The sequence below is a fragment of the Anomaloglossus baeobatrachus genome, chromosome 5 (assembly GCF_048569485.1).
Source record: "Anomaloglossus baeobatrachus isolate aAnoBae1 chromosome 5, aAnoBae1.hap1, whole genome shotgun sequence".
In the NCBI taxonomy this organism is placed as follows: Eukaryota; Metazoa; Chordata; class Amphibia; order Anura; family Aromobatidae; genus Anomaloglossus; species Anomaloglossus baeobatrachus.
The window spans coordinates 524,861,641-524,882,371 of NC_134357.1; the positions used below are offsets into that span (position 1 = coordinate 524,861,641).

The 20,731-nt window shown below is 48.4% G+C and overlaps 1 protein-coding gene across 1 annotated transcript in view; it reads left to right on the forward strand.

Annotated features, from left to right (window-relative positions):
- The window catches only part of LOC142312891 (uncharacterized), a 63,020-nt gene extending 42,872 nt beyond the window's left edge, over positions 1–20,148 (forward strand). The window contains exons 9-12 of the mRNA XM_075351877.1: positions 15,958–16,075; positions 16,159–16,256; positions 16,464–16,554; positions 18,326–20,148. Of these exons, the coding sequence (XP_075207992.1) occupies positions 15,958–16,075; positions 16,159–16,256; positions 16,464–16,554; positions 18,326–19,422 (1,404 nt within the window). The 3' untranslated portion in view covers positions 19,423–20,148. The remainder of the gene's footprint in view (positions 1–15,957; positions 16,076–16,158; positions 16,257–16,463; positions 16,555–18,325) is intronic.
- The last annotated feature ends 583 nt before the right edge of the window (positions 20,149–20,731 follow it).

The window sequence follows — 20,731 nt, forward strand, 5'->3', positions numbered from 1 at the left end:
CTAACATTGTTTTTTTTTTCGTGACATATTGTACTTCATGATAGTAGTAAATTTAGGTTAATTATTTTTTTGCGTTTAATTTTGGAAATTTGGCGAAAATGTGGAAAACTTCGCAATTTTCAAACTTTGAAATTTTATACCCATAAATCCGAGAGATATGTCACACAAAATAGTTACTAAATAACATTTCCCACATGTCTACTTTACAATAGTGCAATTTTGGAAACATTTTTTTTCTTTTGTTAGGAAGTTAGAAGAGTTCAAAGTTCATCAGCAATTTTTCATTTTTCCAGCAAAATTTACAAAACCGTTTTTTGTTTAAGGACCACATCACTTTTGAAGTGACTTTGAGAGGCCTAGGTGACCGAAAATACCCAAAAGCGACACCATTCTAAAAACTGCACCCCTCACACTGCTCAAAACCACATTGAAGAAGTTAATTAACCTTTCAGGTGTTTCACAGGAACTAAAGCAATGTGGAAGGAAAAAAAATGAAAATTTTACTTATGTTTGTGTTAAAAAAAAGTTATTTACCCTTGTGAAAGTGCAAAATTTTATGGCTATCAGGGAAAATGCACCATAAAATTTATTGTGTAATTTGTCCTGAGGACGCCGATACCTCACATGTGGTGGAAATCAATTGTTTGGGTGCATGGCATGGCTCGGAAGTGAAGGAGCGCCAATCGAATTTTTGAAAGCAAAATTACCTGGACTCATTGGAGGCAGATGCAATCGAAGCAATGAAGACCTCAAACGACCTGGTGGCAGCAGGTAGGGGATGTCGGAAAGGGACAGTAGATGCCGAGGGGGAGATAGAGATCGCAGATCGGCAGGGAGAGAGGGACATGTCAGGGGGGCAGCACGGGTGTGCACAGGGGCAGCAGGATGCAGGTGTGGCGATCGGACAGCGACGGTGGTGTGGTACTACAAGTACCAGCAGGGGCACGGCACAGGTGGGGGCAGATAAATCGTAGATCAGCAGGGGGGCAGCTAGGGAGCATGCAGGGGTATCACACAATACTTACAGCGGCAGCAGGATGCAGGAACGGAGATCCGACAGCGGCGGTGATGTGGTACTACAAGTCCCAGCGGGTGCACAACCCAGAAATGCTGGGGCAGGGCTCTCCAGGCCAAAACAAGCCTGGGGAGGGGGTGTCACCACTAGGTCAGACCGCTACCCCTGCATGCTGATTGGAGCAATTGCGCATCTTAGCACGATCGCTCCAATCAGTGCTGCAGGGGGGGCACAGTGTTTGCTGGCCTCATAGCTGGATCTCACCGGATCACACTGTCTAGGGTCAAGCAAAGGTCCCCTGCTGTAAGAAACAGCAGGGGGCACTATTTGAAAGCCGTTGCTATGGCAACGGCAATCAAAGGAATTTTAGGCAGTAAAGTTACATTCCCTGGTCGTTAAGTCACGTAAAAATAGGACGTAATTTTACTGCCCATGGTCATGAAGGGGTTAAAAGAAATGCTGCATTTTTAGTGTCAAAACTTTTTTTATGATTGTTTTTTTTTCTGCTTTTGATCTTTTTGTACATTTTGTAGTTCTATTTCTTTTGCTTTTTCACTTGGTCCCACCCTGGGACATGAATATTTGTTACTTTGATTGTTGGTCTCATGCATTGCAGCACTCATGTACTGCAGTCCCTGAGACCTGTCAGTGTCTCACTGACTCTGCCTGTTAAACTCTGCTTGTAGCAACAGAGCACCATAACTTTAGGTCATCAGTTGATCCCAGGGTGCCATGGCAACTATTGGCACCCGCGATTACGATCATGAAGGGCCGTTAGTGTTAAAAGGGGTGTTTTGACCACCTAGATTCCAATGTCGCAATTGACCCGGCATGCAGGAGACTAGCGCCGACCCCGTTAGAGATGTCACTGGTCTCTGCCAGATATTGATACCGCTCTGTTGCGAGCTGAACACTGATCTGAGTTGACAGCAGGGTGGATGCTGTCTGTGTGCAGATTGAACAGTGCACAGTTTGCAGGGACCGATGAGCACAGTAATTTGAACCAGTGATTCCTTGCCAGTTTATTTTTCTATATTTGCCAACTATGCAGTTCCTGAAATCTGACGAGGCCTGGCACATTAAAGAAGGTGTCCACTATTTGGACAACTTCTTAAAGAAAAAAAAAGCACCAACAAAATCCTAGCCCTGTTTGTTTGCTCCACCATGTTTTTGTAGCGCCACTGAGACTCTCAGGGCACTACAAGGAACTGTATCCTCTTGGGGATGCAGGACCTACCCCCTGGGACCTGGAGTACCAGTGCCGATACCACCAAAGCACAGCTAAAATCCTAGTTCTCCACTCTACATTGGGCATAGAGGGTTAACCATGGTCACCATGGAAAGGAACGAGTCCCTGGGATTAGTCAGCCTAGTGGGAGGGGTCAGCTGTCAGAGAGTCTAGAGAAGGGTGGCACACAGGAGAGGTGTGCGGACGTGCCTGGGTCTGTGCAACGGTGACCCGGAGGCACAGGAGAGAGGTCGCCAGGTTGGGTACCGGAGATACCGCTGGGACCGGAGCACGCACAGGGCCCTAGATCAGGCGCCAGTTCTATACAGCTTGAGAAATAGCTGCCCAATGAGGACACCTTCATGGACTTCACCGAACCAAATAATCCGGGGGCATCAGCAGTAAATTAGGATCAGGTTCGGACACTTACCTCCCCACAGGGTCCGCACTGCCCGCCGTACGGAGAAGGAGACTGTACCCCAAAAGGGACAGTCGGGCCCCAAACGCTCCACGCTACGGGGACCCAATCAACAGAGAGTGCTGGGGACAGAGCAACCTGGGTCACTACATTTGCACTGATAATCCAAGGGACCTGAACCAGCAACCCCTGGGTCCAAGTGAATAGAGACTGTTAAAGACAACCCGGTATGGTCTCTGTTATTATCCCTCTTCATCTCCCATCCGTGGCCCTACCTGTGGAGGGCCTAACACCATTGCTGCAATCACCACCAGCTCTGGGAGTACCCACATTTAGCAGCGGTGGTTCTCTATCCTTAACAGCAACCCGCAGGTGGCGTCACATGACATTAACTATTCACCCCTGTAAATACCCCCTTTTACAAAAGAAGTCCCAGGGCATGGGACCAGGCAACGGCCACCAGAGTGAAATTCCCATTTGTCACCGCCTGGGACCGAGTACCCCCTTCCCTGGGCACCACATTTTGACAGCAATTTCCTTTGCACTTAGAACTACTGCCACATCAGTTCACTTCAGAGCAGGCCAAAGGGGCTTTTCTGATGTCGCACCTCTTTGGGGAGACTTTTGCTTGGATCAGTTTTCGATGAACCGACTCATATCGCTGTGGCTGTGTCCTCCTCCCTGCAGTTATGTCAAGGTGTACAGACAGTCAGCTGATATGCAGTTCAGTTCCGCACCCCCTCTTTGGCAGTTGACTGGAATAATCAGGTGGTGGTAGCCGCTTTTTGGGAAGGTTTATCCCGGAGGATAAAGGATGAACTGTCTGGCTATGATATTTCTGCTGTCTTGGACGTACTGATTTCCTTGGCTACCCGTGTCAACCTTAGGTTCAAGGTGCGATTGAAACGCCCATGCCGGTGTCCTCACACTCTCCTGCTCCCCTCCCCCCCACGAGCGCGTCTGTTTCCTTACCTGTCCAGTGGTCCCATCCCTGTCCCATGCTGCTGGCCTCAGGAGCATCTGTACTCCCAGCAGGCTTCCTGCCTCTACCCGTAGGGTGTGCCGTTGGCCATGCCCTCTTTCTTAAAGGGCCAGCATCCTCTTAAGCCAGAATTACCTCTCAGGTCAGCTGGGAGGCTGCAGGTACTTAAGGCGCATCTGTCCTATCGGTGCCTGGGCAACAAGTCTTACACATTGCTAGTTGTCAGGTCCTCTAGCGTTGTGCTGCTGCCTCTACTGCTGCTGTTACTCCATGCTAGTCCTGCTGCTGACATCTATTTTTATTCCAGTATGGTGCTGCTGTTTTACCTAACCTGCCACTGCTGCTACAAGCTGCCATATCAGCCACGATACCTAATGCCGCAAAGTATCCTCACCAGCTGCTGCTGCATTAATCCGTCCGTCCATCCTGGATGGAACCTTTACACCCGCTGCCACAAAGTATCCTGACCAGCTGCTGCTGCCGCATCCATCCATCCATCCCGGACGAAACCTCTACACCTGCTGCCGCTGTTAACTACCACCTGTGACTCGCTCCCGTTCCACTGGGCCCAGCCATCGCAGCACCAGTCTTCCAGAGTGGCACCTGGTCTCACACCTGCAGCATAACACCCTCACCATCAGGGGCTCTGGAGAAGACCAAGTGTGGGTTCATAGTCAAGCCCGTCTGGGTTTTCTATATGCTGCTACAGCTATCCATGGAGGTGAAACGTGATAGGGGATCTATACATCTGACTCCATCCATACAGAGGCCCACTGGTGTCCAAGTTTCACTCCTGCTCCTGAACCCTTGCAGGTCGACCATGTCGAGGTGTCGGAACACTGTCGAACAATGGGCCTGTGTTTCTACTGCAGAGCATTTCATCCATGCAGTGTCCCATGAGGCCAGGACCCTTCTGCCTACGGTCAATTGGAGGTGTGATCTTTGGCGAGAACAAATCCTCATTGACACTGTCTGTGTCCATACCGCAAGGTTATTCGGTTCTCTGAAATTGCCCACCTGGATACCGGATCTGCTGGGAACTTTGTTCAATAGGAGGTGGTGGATCGTTACCAGATGCCTTGATAGTGTCTTCCAGTGGAAGCAACACTCTGTACGGGACCTATATACTGCATTTCCCAGTGGAATTTCAAGTGGGAAGTTCACATGCAGAGAAGATATCTTTCCTGGTGCTTCTGAACTTGTCCTCGTTCTGCTTTGGCTCCGTATCCATGAGCCTGCAAAGGACTGGAAGTCTGGAGAGGTGCTTCACTGGGAGCAAAATTGCTGCAAAAGATGACTGGCTTCTGAAGCCCCAGTGATGACTAGCCTGAAGGCCAGTGCCATCTTCCTTTCAGGGTCCAGAAAGAAGCCCCTCGAGCAGCTGCCATCCAGTTTACCCCTTCCACCGGCCATGTCTTCAACTACCATCACTGAAGACCAGTTGCTGGAGAAAAGATTCCTTTAGGCCTGGTGAAGGGTGGGCGTAATAAGGGAGTACTGTAGTACCGGCGTTCCTACAGGGACGCCGACTTACTGCGCTGGCCGGGTTGCGTCCTCCCCCTCTGTCCTATGACCGTCCACGTGTTGTGAGGCTGCGTTCACTGGAGGTACTAGGGGGCATTCGCTTGGCTGCTAGAATGAGGCACACAGAAACACCTTTTCCTTTTAAAAGTTCAGCAGGTTTATTATAAGCAACATAAACCACACTTGGAGCATAAACACAAAGGCTCTTCCGGCTTAAAAGGAACATACACGGTATTACAGTCTGTTTTAACTGTGGTGTCGCCCACATTGAATTGGATACCTCCTTCACATTAGTATCCCACTGACCGTGGCCACTATTCACACACGGCTTTCAAGACCTTAACCTTCTCCAAAGGTTTTCTTTCCAGGACATTACAGCTCTCCATACACTGACCCTGGTCAGACGAAGCGAACCCTCTCTTCTCCCAGTTGGTCACTTCAGAGAGGCTTCATACCTCTATCCAGAGTTTAGTAACCTCTTCTCTTACAGGCCAGCACTCTCCATACTGGCTGCAGTCTCTCCACATGTCAAACACAGACTCCATTTTACCTTTATCATGTGACATAGCAGACACACACATGGGTGGGTATGTGGATAACCAGACCCATCCAGCACTCTGGCTATTTTTAAAAGGAACCTGACCCTTACTACATTACTACAAGTCCCAGAGTAAACATTAGATGTTTACATTGCAGAGGACTTCCTCCACTGCGATACATAGCAGCCTTTTACCACATAGGTGATCACTACCTCACAGTGTACTCCTGCTCCTTCCTCCTCCCTGGTCCTGTGCAGACCCCACAGGTCCTGTGGGTATGTGCTTAGGGCACACACAGACCGGGTCTCCTCTTAAAGGGCTGTTGCACCATTTCCCAGAAATCCCTCTTCATTGAGTATTTAAGGCACCCTTCCACTAAGGGAGGTGCCTGCACAACTCTCCTAGTCTTAAGCGGGCTTTACATGCTGCGAAATCGCCCGAGCGATCTCGTTGGGGTCACGGAATTTGTGACGCACATCTGGTCGCTTTAGCGATGTCTTTGCGTGTGACACCTATGAGCGATTTTGAATTGTTGCAAAAACTGATCGGTGTACGAAGTAGTTTGTCGCTCCTGCGGCAGCACACATCGCTATGTATGACACCGCAGGAACGAGGAACCTCACCTTACCTGCGGCCGTCGGCAATGAGGAAGGAAGGAGGTGGGAGGGATTTTACATCCCGCTCATCTCCGCCCCTCCGCTTCTATTGGGCGGCGGTTCAGTGACGCTGCTGTGAAGTCGCTGTGACGCTGAACGAACCGCCCCCTTAGAAAGGAGGCGGTTCGCCGGTCACAGCGACGTCGGTAGACAGGTAAGTAGTGTGATGGGTCCGCGCGATGTTGTGCGCCACAGGCAGCGATTTGCCCGTGTCACACAACCGATGGGGGCGGGTATGCACGCTAGCGCTATCGGTCACGATATCACAGCGTGTAAAGCGGCCTTTACAGTCTGCTAGCTATTTGTCAGATCCTGTTATCCCTGTGTCTGTCACCTGTACCTGCCTTCCATACCCACCGTCCCGTCTGCCTCAGTCCATCCTACTTGCATTTGAGTCCGTCTCCTTTCCTGGGGGTCAGCTGCCACAGTTCCAATTGTGTCGCCCTGGGCAAGCCAGGGGACACGGGTAACAACACCACCACACCCCACACTCCAGGTAGGCACATCTGCTAACCAGAAATCCTTGTTGCCTTCCTCCAGGAGTCTGTTGATGCACACCAGGGGGTGGGCCAGGCGGTTGGCTCCGCCCACCAAGGAGCTCACAGCTCTGGAGGCAGGAAGTTCCAGGCAGTCTAGTCAGGGAGGAGGAAGTGGAAGGAGTGAGGAGTAGCCCAGGCAGGGGCTAGAGTAAACAACCAGAAGTGAAAGCGAAGGAAAGGAAAGTGGAAAAGGAGGAAAGCAAGAAGTGGTGACAGCGCAGAGAGTGTGCAAAGCCTGAGAGCCCAGCTGTGTGTAGGGCTAGAACAGCAAGGTCAGCGACGGCGGTGACTGTCCGGAGGGGGACCGTTTGGAAGTTCCTGGAAGGACCCCGTTGGCTGTGTGCCCGGTGGTCTGGAGCAGTGTTCCGAAGGACAGTCAGCACCAGGGCAGGGGCCTCTCGGACCCCGGCAAGGCTAGGAGTCGCCAAATTTGCCGAATCCATCAGTGAAGGGGACGTAGATTCCCCCAACAACCAAGTCCCGATTGACGGCAACAGCCCGACCATTACCGGGGAGACACCGCCACCGCCAAGGCACCAGTTTCCCCAGGGCCAGCGCCTGCGGGCAAAGTGTAGAGCTCCTCCGGCCCAGATTGCAGTCGGGGAGCGGGTAACCGGAGGGAATCCACCGCTACCATCAGACAACACAGGTGCAAGGAAGAGAGACGTCACCGTCACCTACTGGGAGTGCAGGTGCAGCCGTCTGTGGGACCGTCCTACCAGCCGTTGGTTTACCGTACAAACTGTGTCCGTGTCTCAGGCTGAGTGAGTACCACAGTGCCGCAAGGCACAGCGCTGCCCCCGCGTCCCTGCGCCCTCCAGGCCCTACACTTTACATCTCTTCGCCGGGCCCCGGGATCACCAACCCCTACCCACGGAGGGGCAACACAACACCTGGCTGCTCCCATCACCATCCCCGGGACCCCCACACTGAGCAGCGGTGGTGCCATCACCACAACCGTGGGTGGCGTCACGAACTATAACCCCAACAAACACCCCCTTTCACTCACGGGCGAGGAGTGTCGCTCGAGACACCCCGGGATCCGGCCCACAGCTCGAGCCACCACTGAGCAGCTGCCGGACCCGAGCAGAAGGGGTGAGCGCGGTGTGCTGATACCCTCCTCCCCGCCCGCGACAACTTGGCGTCACGAACAGGATCTTACCGCTCTGCCGTCTGGTAGAGGTGCGCCTTGTTACCGCCGGAGGTATCCGGCAGAAAAATTTCAGAAGCCGCCATCTTTGGCGCGAAAAGTTCCCGCTCGAGCGTCTTCTCGAGCAGTAGAGGCGCGAAGGCCAAAACCCCGCCCCGAGAGAGGAGGGGCCGGAAAGAGCTAAGGGGGACGCGATGGCGGCTGGCGGCATGTAGTCGCCGCTATAAAAGCAGGGACGCCAGGACCTTGCAAGAAGACCGTTCCTGGAAGCAACCAGTGAAGACACCATGTGGATGCCGTCCCGAAACACCGTGGCCCCCGCACCGGGAACCGCAGCGTGGGTGGAGATCCGGACCGCGCAGCTCCACCTAAGGCTGCAGGTCAAGATGCAGCTCCTCTTGGAGGAGTGGGAGACCGACATGGCGGACGTTATAGCCACCGTGCGGAGACGCGAGGAGGAAGCGGAGGAAGGGAGGGTGAGTGACCCACGCCCCTATGTCCCGGAGGGACCGGTCGCTGCGGCTGAGGGACCCGGTCCAAGCCCTCTCCCCCCGTTGCCTCCCTCGCCACCCGTCCCGGAGGCCGTGACCCCGCCACTAGGCCCGCTACCACCGCAACCGGTAGCGATACCCAGCCCGTCCGCCCCAGCGGACCGACCTGTAGCCGGAGCCCGTAGCAAACCGGAGGCATTGCCTTGGAAGGCCCCGAAGATTGTGCCAGAGACAGTCCCCGAGCAGTTCCCCGAGCCGGAGCCGATGACCCGCTCCGAGCCGAAGGCCCAACTGCGGAAAGCCCCTGTGCCCATCCCCCACACCTCGGCTGAGGTGGCGCCGGGTTGTTGCTGCAAGGCAGCGCCCAAGGCCATGACACCGCGGGATACGCTACCCACCTTCCTGACAGTGGGTAACGTGCTGGATGTCCCACGGGGCTCAACCCGTGCGCCGGAGCCATACTGGGACAGGGAGCTGACCAAGATGGGCCTGGAGATCGCGGAGAGGGAGCGAAGCAAAGCCGAGCTGGTAGCCCGAGCCATTCGGGAAAAGGAGAACCTGCGGCAAGCGACCTTCCGTGTCCGGGGCCCGTTCTACGAGGGGCAGGTGAGGCGGTTTGATATCCGCCGGGGCTACGGGTTCATATACGAACCGGGCCTGGAGGCCGAGGTGTTTGTAGCCCGGCGGGATGTGCATGCTCACCTGCCCGAAGAGCATCCTGGCCGCAATCTGATACCGGGAGACATGGTGCGGTATACTCGGCACTGCGGAGAGAGGGGGTGGTTTGCCCTGGATGTAAAGCTGAGGGGCAGCCCGGAGAGCAGGGTGAGCCCTGCACCCCCTCCCTCGGATGAAGCAGCGAAAGGACCGGAGTAGGGCAGCGGATGCCCATTGCACCGTCCCCGTAGGGACCATCACTGGAGTTGTTGTTTGAAAAAGTTGAAAGAATGATAAGTGAAAATGATCCGAAGTTCACCTGATTCACCGTGTGATTTGCAACCGGCTGGAGCCGGCACCGTTGTCCCCGTGGGGACCGTTAAAAGTTAATGCATGGGAACTATCCATGGACAAGCCCGTGAACTCTGCAGGGCAACCACAAACGTTAGTGGCTTGTAAATATGTTGGGTACCGTTACCGTTTCCGCAATGCCGCCTCCGGAGAGGCAGGTTGGAGGGAGGGCCCTGAGCAGAGCAGGCCAGGGCCCAGCCACCAAAGGAACCGGTGGCTACCCTCTGGAGGGGAAGGACAGATCCCGCTCGGGTGACTTGTGCTGGACTGTGGGTCAAGGGGTGCTGCCTGGGTTTTAGGGGCAGCATCAGGGCTAGGTTGCTTGGGTGGGAGAGAGCGGAAACCGTGACCGTACACCGTTGAAACGTTAAAAGAAAATGTGCCTCCCGTCTTGGGAAGAATGTATTAAAAATGTTATGTATGTTATGTTTAACCCTGTTATCCCCTTTTTACAGAAAAATAAAACCGGTGTAGGACGGCAGCCCGCGGACGGTCTGCATTTTGCTAAGGGGGAATGTGTCGCCCTGGGCAAGCCAGGGGACACGGGTAACAACACCACCACACCCCACACTCCAGGTAGGCACATCTGCTAACCAGAAATCCTTGTTGCCTTCCTCCAGGAGTCTGTTGATGCACACCAGGGGGTGGGCCAGGCGGTTGGCTCCGCCCACCAAGGAGCTCACAGCTCTGGAGGCAGGAAGTTCCAGGCAGTCTAGTCAGGGAGGAGGAAGTGGAAGGAGTGAGGAGTAGCCCAGGCAGGGGCTAGAGTAAACAACCAGAAGTGAAAGCGAAGGAAAGGAAAGTGGAAAAGGAGGAAAGCAAGAAGTGGTGACAGCGCAGAGAGTGTGCAAAGCCTGAGAGCCCAGCTGTGTGTAGGGCTAGAACAGCAAGGTCAGCGACGGCGGTGACTGTCCGGAGGGGGACCGTTTGGAAGTTCCTGGAAGGACCCCGTTGGCTGTGTGCCCGGTGGTCTGGAGCAGTGTTCCGAAGGACAGTCAGCACCAGGGCAGGGGCCTCTCGGACCCCGGCAAGGCTAGGAGTCGCCAAATTTGCCGAATCCGTCAGTGAAGGGGACGTAGATTCCCCCAACAACCAAGTCCCGATTGACGGCAACAGCCCGACCATTACCGGGGAGACACCGCCACCGCCAAGGCACCAGTTTCCCCAGGGCCAGCGCCTGCGGGCAAAGTGTAGAGCTCCTCCGGCCCAGATTGCAGTCGGGGAGCGGGTAACCGGAGGGAATCCACCGCTACCATCAGACAACACAGGTGCAAGGAAGAGAGACGTCACCGTCACCTACCGGGAGTGCAGGTGCAGCCGTCTGTGGGACCGTCCTACCAGCCGTTGGTTTACCGTACAAACTGTGTCCGTGTCTCAGGCTGAGTGAGTACCACAGTGCCGCAAGGCACAGCGCTGCCCCCGCGTCCCTGCGCCCTCCAGGCCCTACACTTCACATCTCATCACCGGGCCCCGGGATCACCAACCCCTACCCACGGAGGGGCAACACAACACCTGGCTGCTCCCATCACCATCCCCGGGGTCCCCATCCAGAGCAGCGGTGGTGCAATCACCACAACCGTGGGTGGCGTCACGAACTATAACAATCCCCACACCCAACAAACCCCTTTCACTCACGGGCGAGGAGTGCCGCTCGAGACACCCCGGGATCCGGCCCACAGCTCGAGCCACCACTGAGCAGCTGCCGGACCCGAGCAGAAGGGGTGAGCGCGGTGTGCTGACACCCTCCTCCCCGCCCGCGACACAATCACTGCCCTGGGAGTGGTACCTGGCGTCTGCCACTTAGTTAAGCCTCCCCCACCCCCACTAAAGGGTAATTCCGAGTCCCCACTGTGGTCCAGTGCGTTCACTCTCACTCAATGCATCAAAAACACCAATGGCAGTGCACATTGCAGAGAGACACTGATTCACACACATCCTCTGAGCACAGCTCTGAACATGTCGTATACACACGGCTCTGCTCCGCACACATGGTACACACATGCTCCGCACACATGGTACACACACGGCTCTGCTCCGCACACATGGTACACACATGCTCCGCACACATGGTACACACACGGCTCTGCTCCGCACACATGGTACACACACGTCTCTGCTCCATCCACACTGTAAACCCCTCCCGACACCACATACACGTCATCCAGCACCATGACAACCAGCACAGCAGTTATGCACACACTGAGGAGCTGATCATGTGACCCCTGACTCCTCCCCTCCATGTGACATCATCACAGGTCCTGTAAGCACGGAGCAGCCATATATCTAGTGTGCGGCTCTGCAGGTGGAGGTATGTGGAGATTCCCCATTACTGGGTGCAGGGGGCATTAACTGTAGATTGCTTAACCCCTTTCCAATCAAGATCGTACTGGTACGCCCTATTTTTACGTGACTTAACAACCACAATTGCGGGACACAGGGCGCTGTGCACTCGCGGTCGCAGCCGGGGACTCGGCTTACCCGACAGACGAGTCTCTGCCCTTGCAGCCAGGGATGGTACCTGTGACGGCCTTGGTTGTTTAACCCCCTATCGCGACACTTATGGGACTGGGAGAGGGATTGTGCTCCCTCTCCCCTCTGATCGGGATGATGTACAGTAATCCAGAGGGCCCGATCATTGTCATGGTGACCCGAGGTCATAATGAGACCTCCAGGTCACCTGACTACGAAGTGCCTGTGTGATCATGCCTGCAGCGTCATCACACAGGCTTCCTCCGTGATGCTCTGACAGCTGCGATATCCTGCAGTGATCAAGCATTGCAGAACATTGCAGCTGTGATTAGAGTCCTGTGGGGTAATGTCCCATAAAGGGACTAAGTGAAAAGGTAAAAAAAAGTTTAAAAACAGTTAAAAAATGTTTTAAAAAAATCAAAAACAAAAAAAAATCCAATAACTAGTTATGTTTAAAAAAAAACCAAAAAACACATATTTCATATCGCCGCATCTGTAACAACCTAATCTATAAAATTGTTACACTAGTTAAACCTTTCAGTCAAAACGGTAAACAAATAAAAAATGTAGCAAAACCAGTCTTTCAACATACAGATTACAAAAAAAGTGGAATAAAATGCAATCAAAAAGTCATATATAAATAAAATTGGTACCGCTGAAAATGCCATCTTGTCCCGCAAAAAATAAGCCACCATACAGCTGCATCATCAAAATAATACAAAGGTTATCGCTCTCAGAATACAGAAAAGCAAAAACTGTTTTTTTCCTATAAAATAGCTTTTAAGGTGCAAAAGCGTAAAAAAAACCCCAATATAAATATGGTATCGCTGTAATCATACTGACCTGAAGAATAACACTCTCTTATTACTTTTACGGCACAGTGAATGGTGTAAATAAAAAAAAAAAAAAAACCACAACAAAGAAAACTATTCCTGAGTAGCTGTTTCTTCTTGATTCTGCCTCACAAAAAAAAGTGGAATAGAAAGCGATCAAAACTTATTATGTGACCAAAAATGGTACCAATAAAAACTCCAACTCATCCTGAAAAAAACAAGCTCTCACATGACTCGGCAGAAAAATAAAAAACCTATAGCCTAAGTTTTTTACCCACAATTTTGGAAAGGTGCCAACAATTCTATCTGGCCCATTTTTAGTGTTTTGTGTGAAATTATGTCCAATACACATAAAGGTGTAATTGAAATAATTTTCTGGGAAAAATTCTTCATTTTATGAAACAAGTTTAAAGGAAATCTGTCACCAGGTTTTCCCAGCTGAGGACACTCATGTATCTGCAGCATGAATTGACAGGACAGGAAGCCACGCCACATGTCAGTTTACGCTGCGGAGAAAAGAAGCACAGTGGGCTTGAGGTTTCTCTAAACCCATCCACTGTGCTTGTACTGTACAATGCAGTGTTTGGGACCCAAAAATATAAATATTTAAGGGGGACCAGTCCCCTTGCTGGGTGCATGACAGGAGAAAATGATATAAGGGGGCCCAGTGCCCTAGATGGGTGCATGACAGAAGCTAATGATATAAGGGGAAACAGTCCCCTTACTCGGTACATGACAGGAGGTAATGATATAAGGGGGCCTTGTCCCCTTGCTGGGTACATGACAGGAGGTAATGATATAAGGGGGCCTAGTCCCCTTGCTGGGTACATGACAGGAGGTAATGATATAAGGGAGCCTAGTCCCCTTGCTGGGTACATGACAGGAGGTAATGATATAAGGAGGACCACTGCCCTTGTTGGGTGTATTTCGCTGAGTCCTACATAGTCAGTGTGCAACTCTCCACTGTTAGCTTTTTCAGGCAGCGCTCACCCAGTTAATCAAGAAACTGCTCAGTATGCAAAATGAAGGCGTCGTAACGGTTCCCCACGCTCTGAGGGTATGTGCGCACGTTGCTTTTTACCTGCTTTTTACCTGCTTTTTTGCTGCTTTTTCTTCAGCGCTGTTTAATGCCACAATGGATGTGTTCTTCTATTCAAGCAAAGTCTATGGGAATTTGGGTTTCTTGTTCACACTATGTTGTTCAAAATGCTGCCTTTTTGTGGCAGAACTTTGGTCAAAAACTCAGCTTTGCAGTGCAAAACCCAAATGGCAAACACAATTGACATGTTGCTTCTTTGAAAAGCTGAGTTTTTGACCAAAGTTCTGCCTCAAAAAGGCAGCATTTTGAACAACATAGTGTGAACAAGAAACCCAAATTCCCATAGACTTTGCTTGAATAGAAGAACACATCCATTTTGGCATTAAACAGCGCAGAAGAATAGCCTGCAGCCTGACCATTCTAATTTTTCTTTCAGGTACAATTATTGCATTGATTTGGTTGTGGAACTAGTGGTGAGGTGATTTCTCCCAAATGTCCCAGTAGTCCTTTTTCAACGCTACAAAACCGTGCTACTATGAGCATCCTGTATAGCCTAAATGTGCTACTATGGCCTGCACCATTTCTGGAGTGGTCTCTCACTGGCAACATCTGGAACATCACTGGTCGGCAATTGCAAAGGAAGCTGCCAGCAGCAAATCTTGTTTGGCTGAGTTTACATGTCCTGTAGTCATCCGTTATCACAGATCTGTTAGAGATCCGTTTGCAAAAAAGTTGTGAAAACACAACCTTTTTGTCCTTTGTTAAATAACGGATGTCGGCCAGATCTGTTTTTAACATGTGGAGTCTATGGACAACGGATCCGTTAACAGATTGCTATTTATCGTCCATTTATAACGGATCCGTTAAGAAAACAATGGATCTGTTACAAATGCAAGTACAACAGATGGATAAATAGCAATCCGTTAACGGATCCATTTTCCATAGACTCCCATCTTAAAAATATGAATCCAGCAGAAATAAGTTTCCGAAAGGATCCATTCCAACGGATAACTACAGCACATGTGAACATAGCCTTAAATTGCCCTAGATCATTCATCAGACAATCATTAATAACCTTATTAATAACAGCCAAGGCTGATTAAATTGAGGTATTGTGAAAATTTTATGTTCATTTTGCTACCATTTGCAGATCAGTAACACGTCTCTCCATCTTGTGATTTCCATAATTTCCAGAATGTTCCTTCTTGGTGTTGCAATTTGAATGTTGAAAAAGTAAAGCAAATAATTTTAAACCCAACAAATTATGAACAACAAATGAACAAATATCAACACTATGAATAAATAAGCCATAAGACAATATCTTAAATATCGGCATAAGAAGTAAAACTTCTGCGTTTGTAGTGTCATGTACAAGATATTCAACTCATGTTCCAGGCCATACGAAACAAGAGAATACATCACCTATACTTTAGATCTCCTTTTCCCCGATCATCTCCACTATTTTTATTATTACACCGGATTCTTTATGATGTTACATCGTCATCTTCTCCCCATTCAGGTCCCTACAATATCGGATCCTCTCACTGGAGAACTTCTATATAAGAGAATTTTCATGATTGAGCCATCAAGGATGGATAGGAACAGGGACAAGATGGCGGAGAGGATATTACACCTCACCCTAGAGATCCTCCTCCGGCTTACTGGAGAGGTGAGAGATTCTGATGATGTCACATTACATCATTCTTATCTATGGGATTAACAGATGGACAGAACTGGAGAGGTGAGGACTTTGTAAATGTCTGTAGTGAGATTTATTACTGTGTCTCTCCATAACCAGGATTACACAGTAGTGAAGAAGACCTCTAGTGAGCGCTGTCAGGCTCCTGTGTCTGACGGATGGGGAAGACCCCTGAGCCCAATCACGGGGCCTCCACCTCACCCCCTGATACATGAGGACATCAATGACCAGAAGATCCTAGAACTCACCTACAAGATGATTGAGCTGCTGACTGGAGAGGTGACACTGCTGGGAATGCTGGGACATTATACAGTAACACAATGAAGGGATCAGGGGATGACGGTATCATTCTATGTGTCAGGTTCCTATGAGGTGTCAGGATGTCGCCATCTATTTCTCCATGGAGGAGTGGGAGTATTTAGGAGGACACAAAGACCTGTACAATGACATCATGATGGAGGTTCCCCAGCCCCTCACATCACCAGGTAATAGACAGGACTAAATACACACGGCCTATAATTATCTGTATGTAAAGAATGAATTCAGTCCCTGTATGTGTCTCCTCCAGCTCTATCCAGTGAGAGGACAACACCAGAGAGATGTCCCCGTCCTCTTCTTCCACAGGACTGTAAACAAGAAAATCCCAGCGTTCCTCAGGATCATCAGGTAGATGGAGAGAAGGGGCCATGAAATCTCCCTATGATGTGTAGACGGCTGTGAAGATCTTGTGCTCAGTCTTGTTTTATCCTCCAGTATTTTATGTTTTATACTTGTGTAATGAGAATGGTGGAGATGGCAGGATTAGAGCTGATCATAGATGTGACTTCTCCATCTGTCTCCATCTGTCTGTGACTTTTACAATATTTGTTTCAGGGTGAAGATCTGACCCATATTAATACTACAGGGACATATGAGAGGGGTGATGAGCGGAGTACAGAGGAAATTCCTACAGATAACCGCACAGGTGAGTAGTAACCACTGATTCTATATGCACACAAACATGTCTGATTTTGCTTTTGTGAAAAATATATAACACACAGACGGTTTCAATGTAGGTTTTGATATTTTCTCACTTACTTAGACTTGAATGGTCTGTCTTCATTTGATTGCAGACAAGATCAATATTTGCAGAACTACTGCCTTAAATGTAACCTGACAACCATATAATGTAAATGGAGGTATATTAATATTCCGCACAGAGAAGTTGTCAGGAAAAAGAAGGATCAGGGTATCCGATTTAAACAGTCCCAATATTTATGTGCTCAAGAGAGCTAAATTGCCACTTGTGGTGTGTGACAGTGGTTAAAAGGAATCTGTCATCAGGTTTTTGCTGCCTCATCTGAGAGCATGATCTAGGAAAAGAGACACTGAATCCAAATAGTTTACTGCAGGAGTGAGGAACTTTTATCTGCTGGGTGCCATTTGGAAATTCAGAGCCGCACAAAATTATCAACGTGAAAATTACCTTGCTATCCTTGGCCAAACAATTAACTCAACCCTACAGTGGTGGCTGGAGCTTCTTCTCTTGGCTGCTGCTGTGATATTAGCGATATTGATCATGTTGCTTCTCGCAACTGCTTTACCAGGTTTATGTCGGCTGGGACTGCTGTATATTCATCACAGGAGATGTGGGGGCATATACATCACAGGGAAGAGCTGGGAGGAATAGACATCAGTGGGGATTTACACAGGAATGGGGAGGCTGGGGGGTATAGACATCACAGGAGACTTTGAGGGCATATACATCACTGCGGAGGGCTGGGAGGAATATATATCCCTAGGGAAGCTGGGGACATAGATATGGCTGTGGGGCAAAGACCTCACTGATGGTATATACATACATACATACATACATGACTGGATATATACATAGCTGCGGGGTCACAGACATAGCTGGGGGCCACAGATTTAGCTGGGAGGTATGTATATCGCTGAAAGGCATAAACATCACTGGGGGATATAATCATCCTGGGGGGCACATACATTACTGTTGGTATATACATATCTGGGGGACACAAACATCGCTGGGGGGCCCAGACAGCTTTGAGGATGCTGGGGGAGATAAAGACAGCCCCGGGGGCTCAAATAATACTTGTGGTGCTGGGGCAGCCACTCCTCTTCTGTGGGACGTGAGCATGCCCACAAAGTACATCCTCATGCTGGCACAGGCCAACATGAGGACATAATCCTCCAGTGTATTTATTGCAGCATTCAGCATTGAATGCTACGTGTGGGGTTTAAAGGGCGGGCAGCCAGCCTGAGTACTGTAGTTTACTGGGTACAGCGGCTCAACACAGAGTTTTTAGATTTAGAAATGCAGCAGAGCTGAGAAAGCTAACCCCACCCACACCAGGCCTTCTAGCAGTGAGCTGCTAATCACTGGAGGGGGGTATTGGCACAGGCAATGTAGTCCAAACAATGATATTGTCCTGGTACTAAAACAATTATTGCAAGTAAACAACAGCAGGCAGCTTGATAAGAGCCACATCACTGAAATCTGTGTTTTAACACCTACAGCATGCTGTTTTCAGATTACATAGTAAAAAAAATACTGATAGATTCCCTTTACTCCACTGAAAACACATGCACATTTGATTGAACCAAGCGTGTATGAGCAAGATGGATGAGGGGCAGTATCATCCAATTGATAGGTTCACTAATGTTATAAAATATCTACCTGATATTGAGTTTATTTTATCAAAAAATAAAAAAAACATCAGTTTTATTTTTGGCAGGCGATTGTATTAGAAGCTCGGAGGGATGTGCAATTTCAACCGATATTAAAACAGAAGACCATGTAAACATACCTAATATTTATGAGGAGCATAACATCAATTCAAAAGATCGATCATGTGAATTTCTTCAAGAAGTATTATCTTCTGATTCATCACAAACCATAAGGAAAAACAAAAGTCACAGGAGGGATCCTGAACATCACAAATCTTACACAGTGGAAAAGACACTCTCATGTAGAAAATGTGGGAAATGTTATATAGATAAATCAAGTCTTGTTACATACATGAGAAGTTCCAAAGGAGAGAAGCCATATTTATGCTCAGAATGTGGGAAATTTTTTAACCGAAAATCAAATCTTTTGAGACATGTGAATATGCATTCAGAGAAGAAGCGATTTTTATGTGTAGAATGCAGGAAATGTTTTACACAGAAATCAAATTTGGTTAAGCATCAAGCCCACACAAAAGAGACTTCATATTCATGTTCTGTATGTGGAAAATGTTTTACAGTAAGTTCAAAACTTGCTATACATCAAAGAATTCACACAGGGGAAAAACTATATTCATGTTCAGATTGTGACAAATCTTTTACAGAGCTATCACATCTAAATAAGCATGAGCTAATTCACACAGAGGAGAAGCCTTTTTCATGTCCACAATGTGGGAAATGTTTTAACCAAAAATCTAGTCTTGTTAGACATGAGACATGTCACACTGGAGAGAAGCCATTTTTATGTTTAGAATGTGGAAAATGTTTTACATATAATTCGGAGCTTGTTATACACCAGAGAATGCACACAGGGGAGAAGCCGTTTTCTTGTTCTCAATGTGGGAATTGTTTTAGCCAGAAATCGCATCTTGTTAGGCACACAAGAATTCACACAAGGGAGAAACTATATTCATGTTCTCAATGTGGAAAATGTTTTACAGAAAAATCACACTTTATTGAACATAAGAGAATTCACACAGGGGAGAAGCCATTTTCATGTTCACAATGTGGAAGATGTTTTAACCAAAAATCCATTCTTGTTAGACATAAGAGAACTTGTAACACATCTGACCAGTCACACCTAGAAATAGTAACATTGATATTATGAATATGGAAATGTACAGGAAAACTACATCTTATTATACATGAGACATCACACAGGGGTGAAGTCATTTTTATGGTGAAAATGTGAGACATGGTTTAACCAGAAATCAAATCTTGTTAGGGTAAGTGCACAGTGCACTTGAGGCCATTGTCAGTACTATTAGCTCAGATCGTATACTCCCTAAAGCAGTTTCCCATACATTTTGAATAAACATTATTCAGATGGTTTACTAACAGACAAAAATAAAATAAACACACTATTGGCCCTGATCTGGTGAATGGGGGCAAATGGCAATGTTAGAGGGGTTGTCCCCTTTCAAAGATTTCTTCAACGGCACAGTTCATTGTAAAATAACAAACTGCTTTACTTACCCGCCCTGGGTCCATCGCTATATCTCTGCCACAGGCCTGGTTTGTCTTGTTCAGCTGCAGCAGTGGCAAAGTACGCTTTCGATATGGGAGAAGACATTTTTATGTGCACAATATGGCAAGCATTTTAATTCGAAAACTAAGTTAAAGAAATTTCACGTTATTCACAAAAACTGAAGAGGAATTTAGAGCATAGAATTACATTTAGGAAAAGTTTTTAATCACTGATAAACATCTGTATTCCATAATTCTATGGACTCTGATAACACAGCCGTATGTAAAGAATATTTCACGTTGTTACATGTAATTACATGTCAAAACTTGTTAGTTACCAATTGTTCATACATTTTTGTTACTAACTTATATATAACTGTTTGCTTTAAAAACCTTGGACTATCTTTCTTTATTCTTTATACGCATACCCCAGGATAGCTGGTACTAGACATAGAATCAACTCGGAGATATAATACACTGATAAACCTGCGGGAAAGGGAGAAAAGGTAGCGTTATCTGAGCATAGCAAGTATGATATTAAGATGTAAGATGTAATGCTGAGTGGAGTGCTTCACTTGGTGAAGTTGTGCAGATAAGACACAACTTCATATACAGTGACAAGCAAAAGGGTATCAATGTTTTGAACTTGTCACTTTCAGGATCAATATCTCACCTTTAACTACAGCATTGAACGTAAGACTACCATTATTTTATAGAAAATCATTTTGACTATCTCATACATAAATTTGACCTAGAAACTATTTAGCATATTATTCAGCCCCTTGTCGTGTCACTCCATTGTTACTGTTTTGCTTCTTTAAAATGTAGATTTTAATTTTTATTTTATTAGTATTTTGTAAATCCATCTTTGGCTTTCAACACTGAATCCTTCTAGGCATGCTCTCAATCTGAATCAAGCATGATCAGTAATGTGATTGGGCGTTGATCCA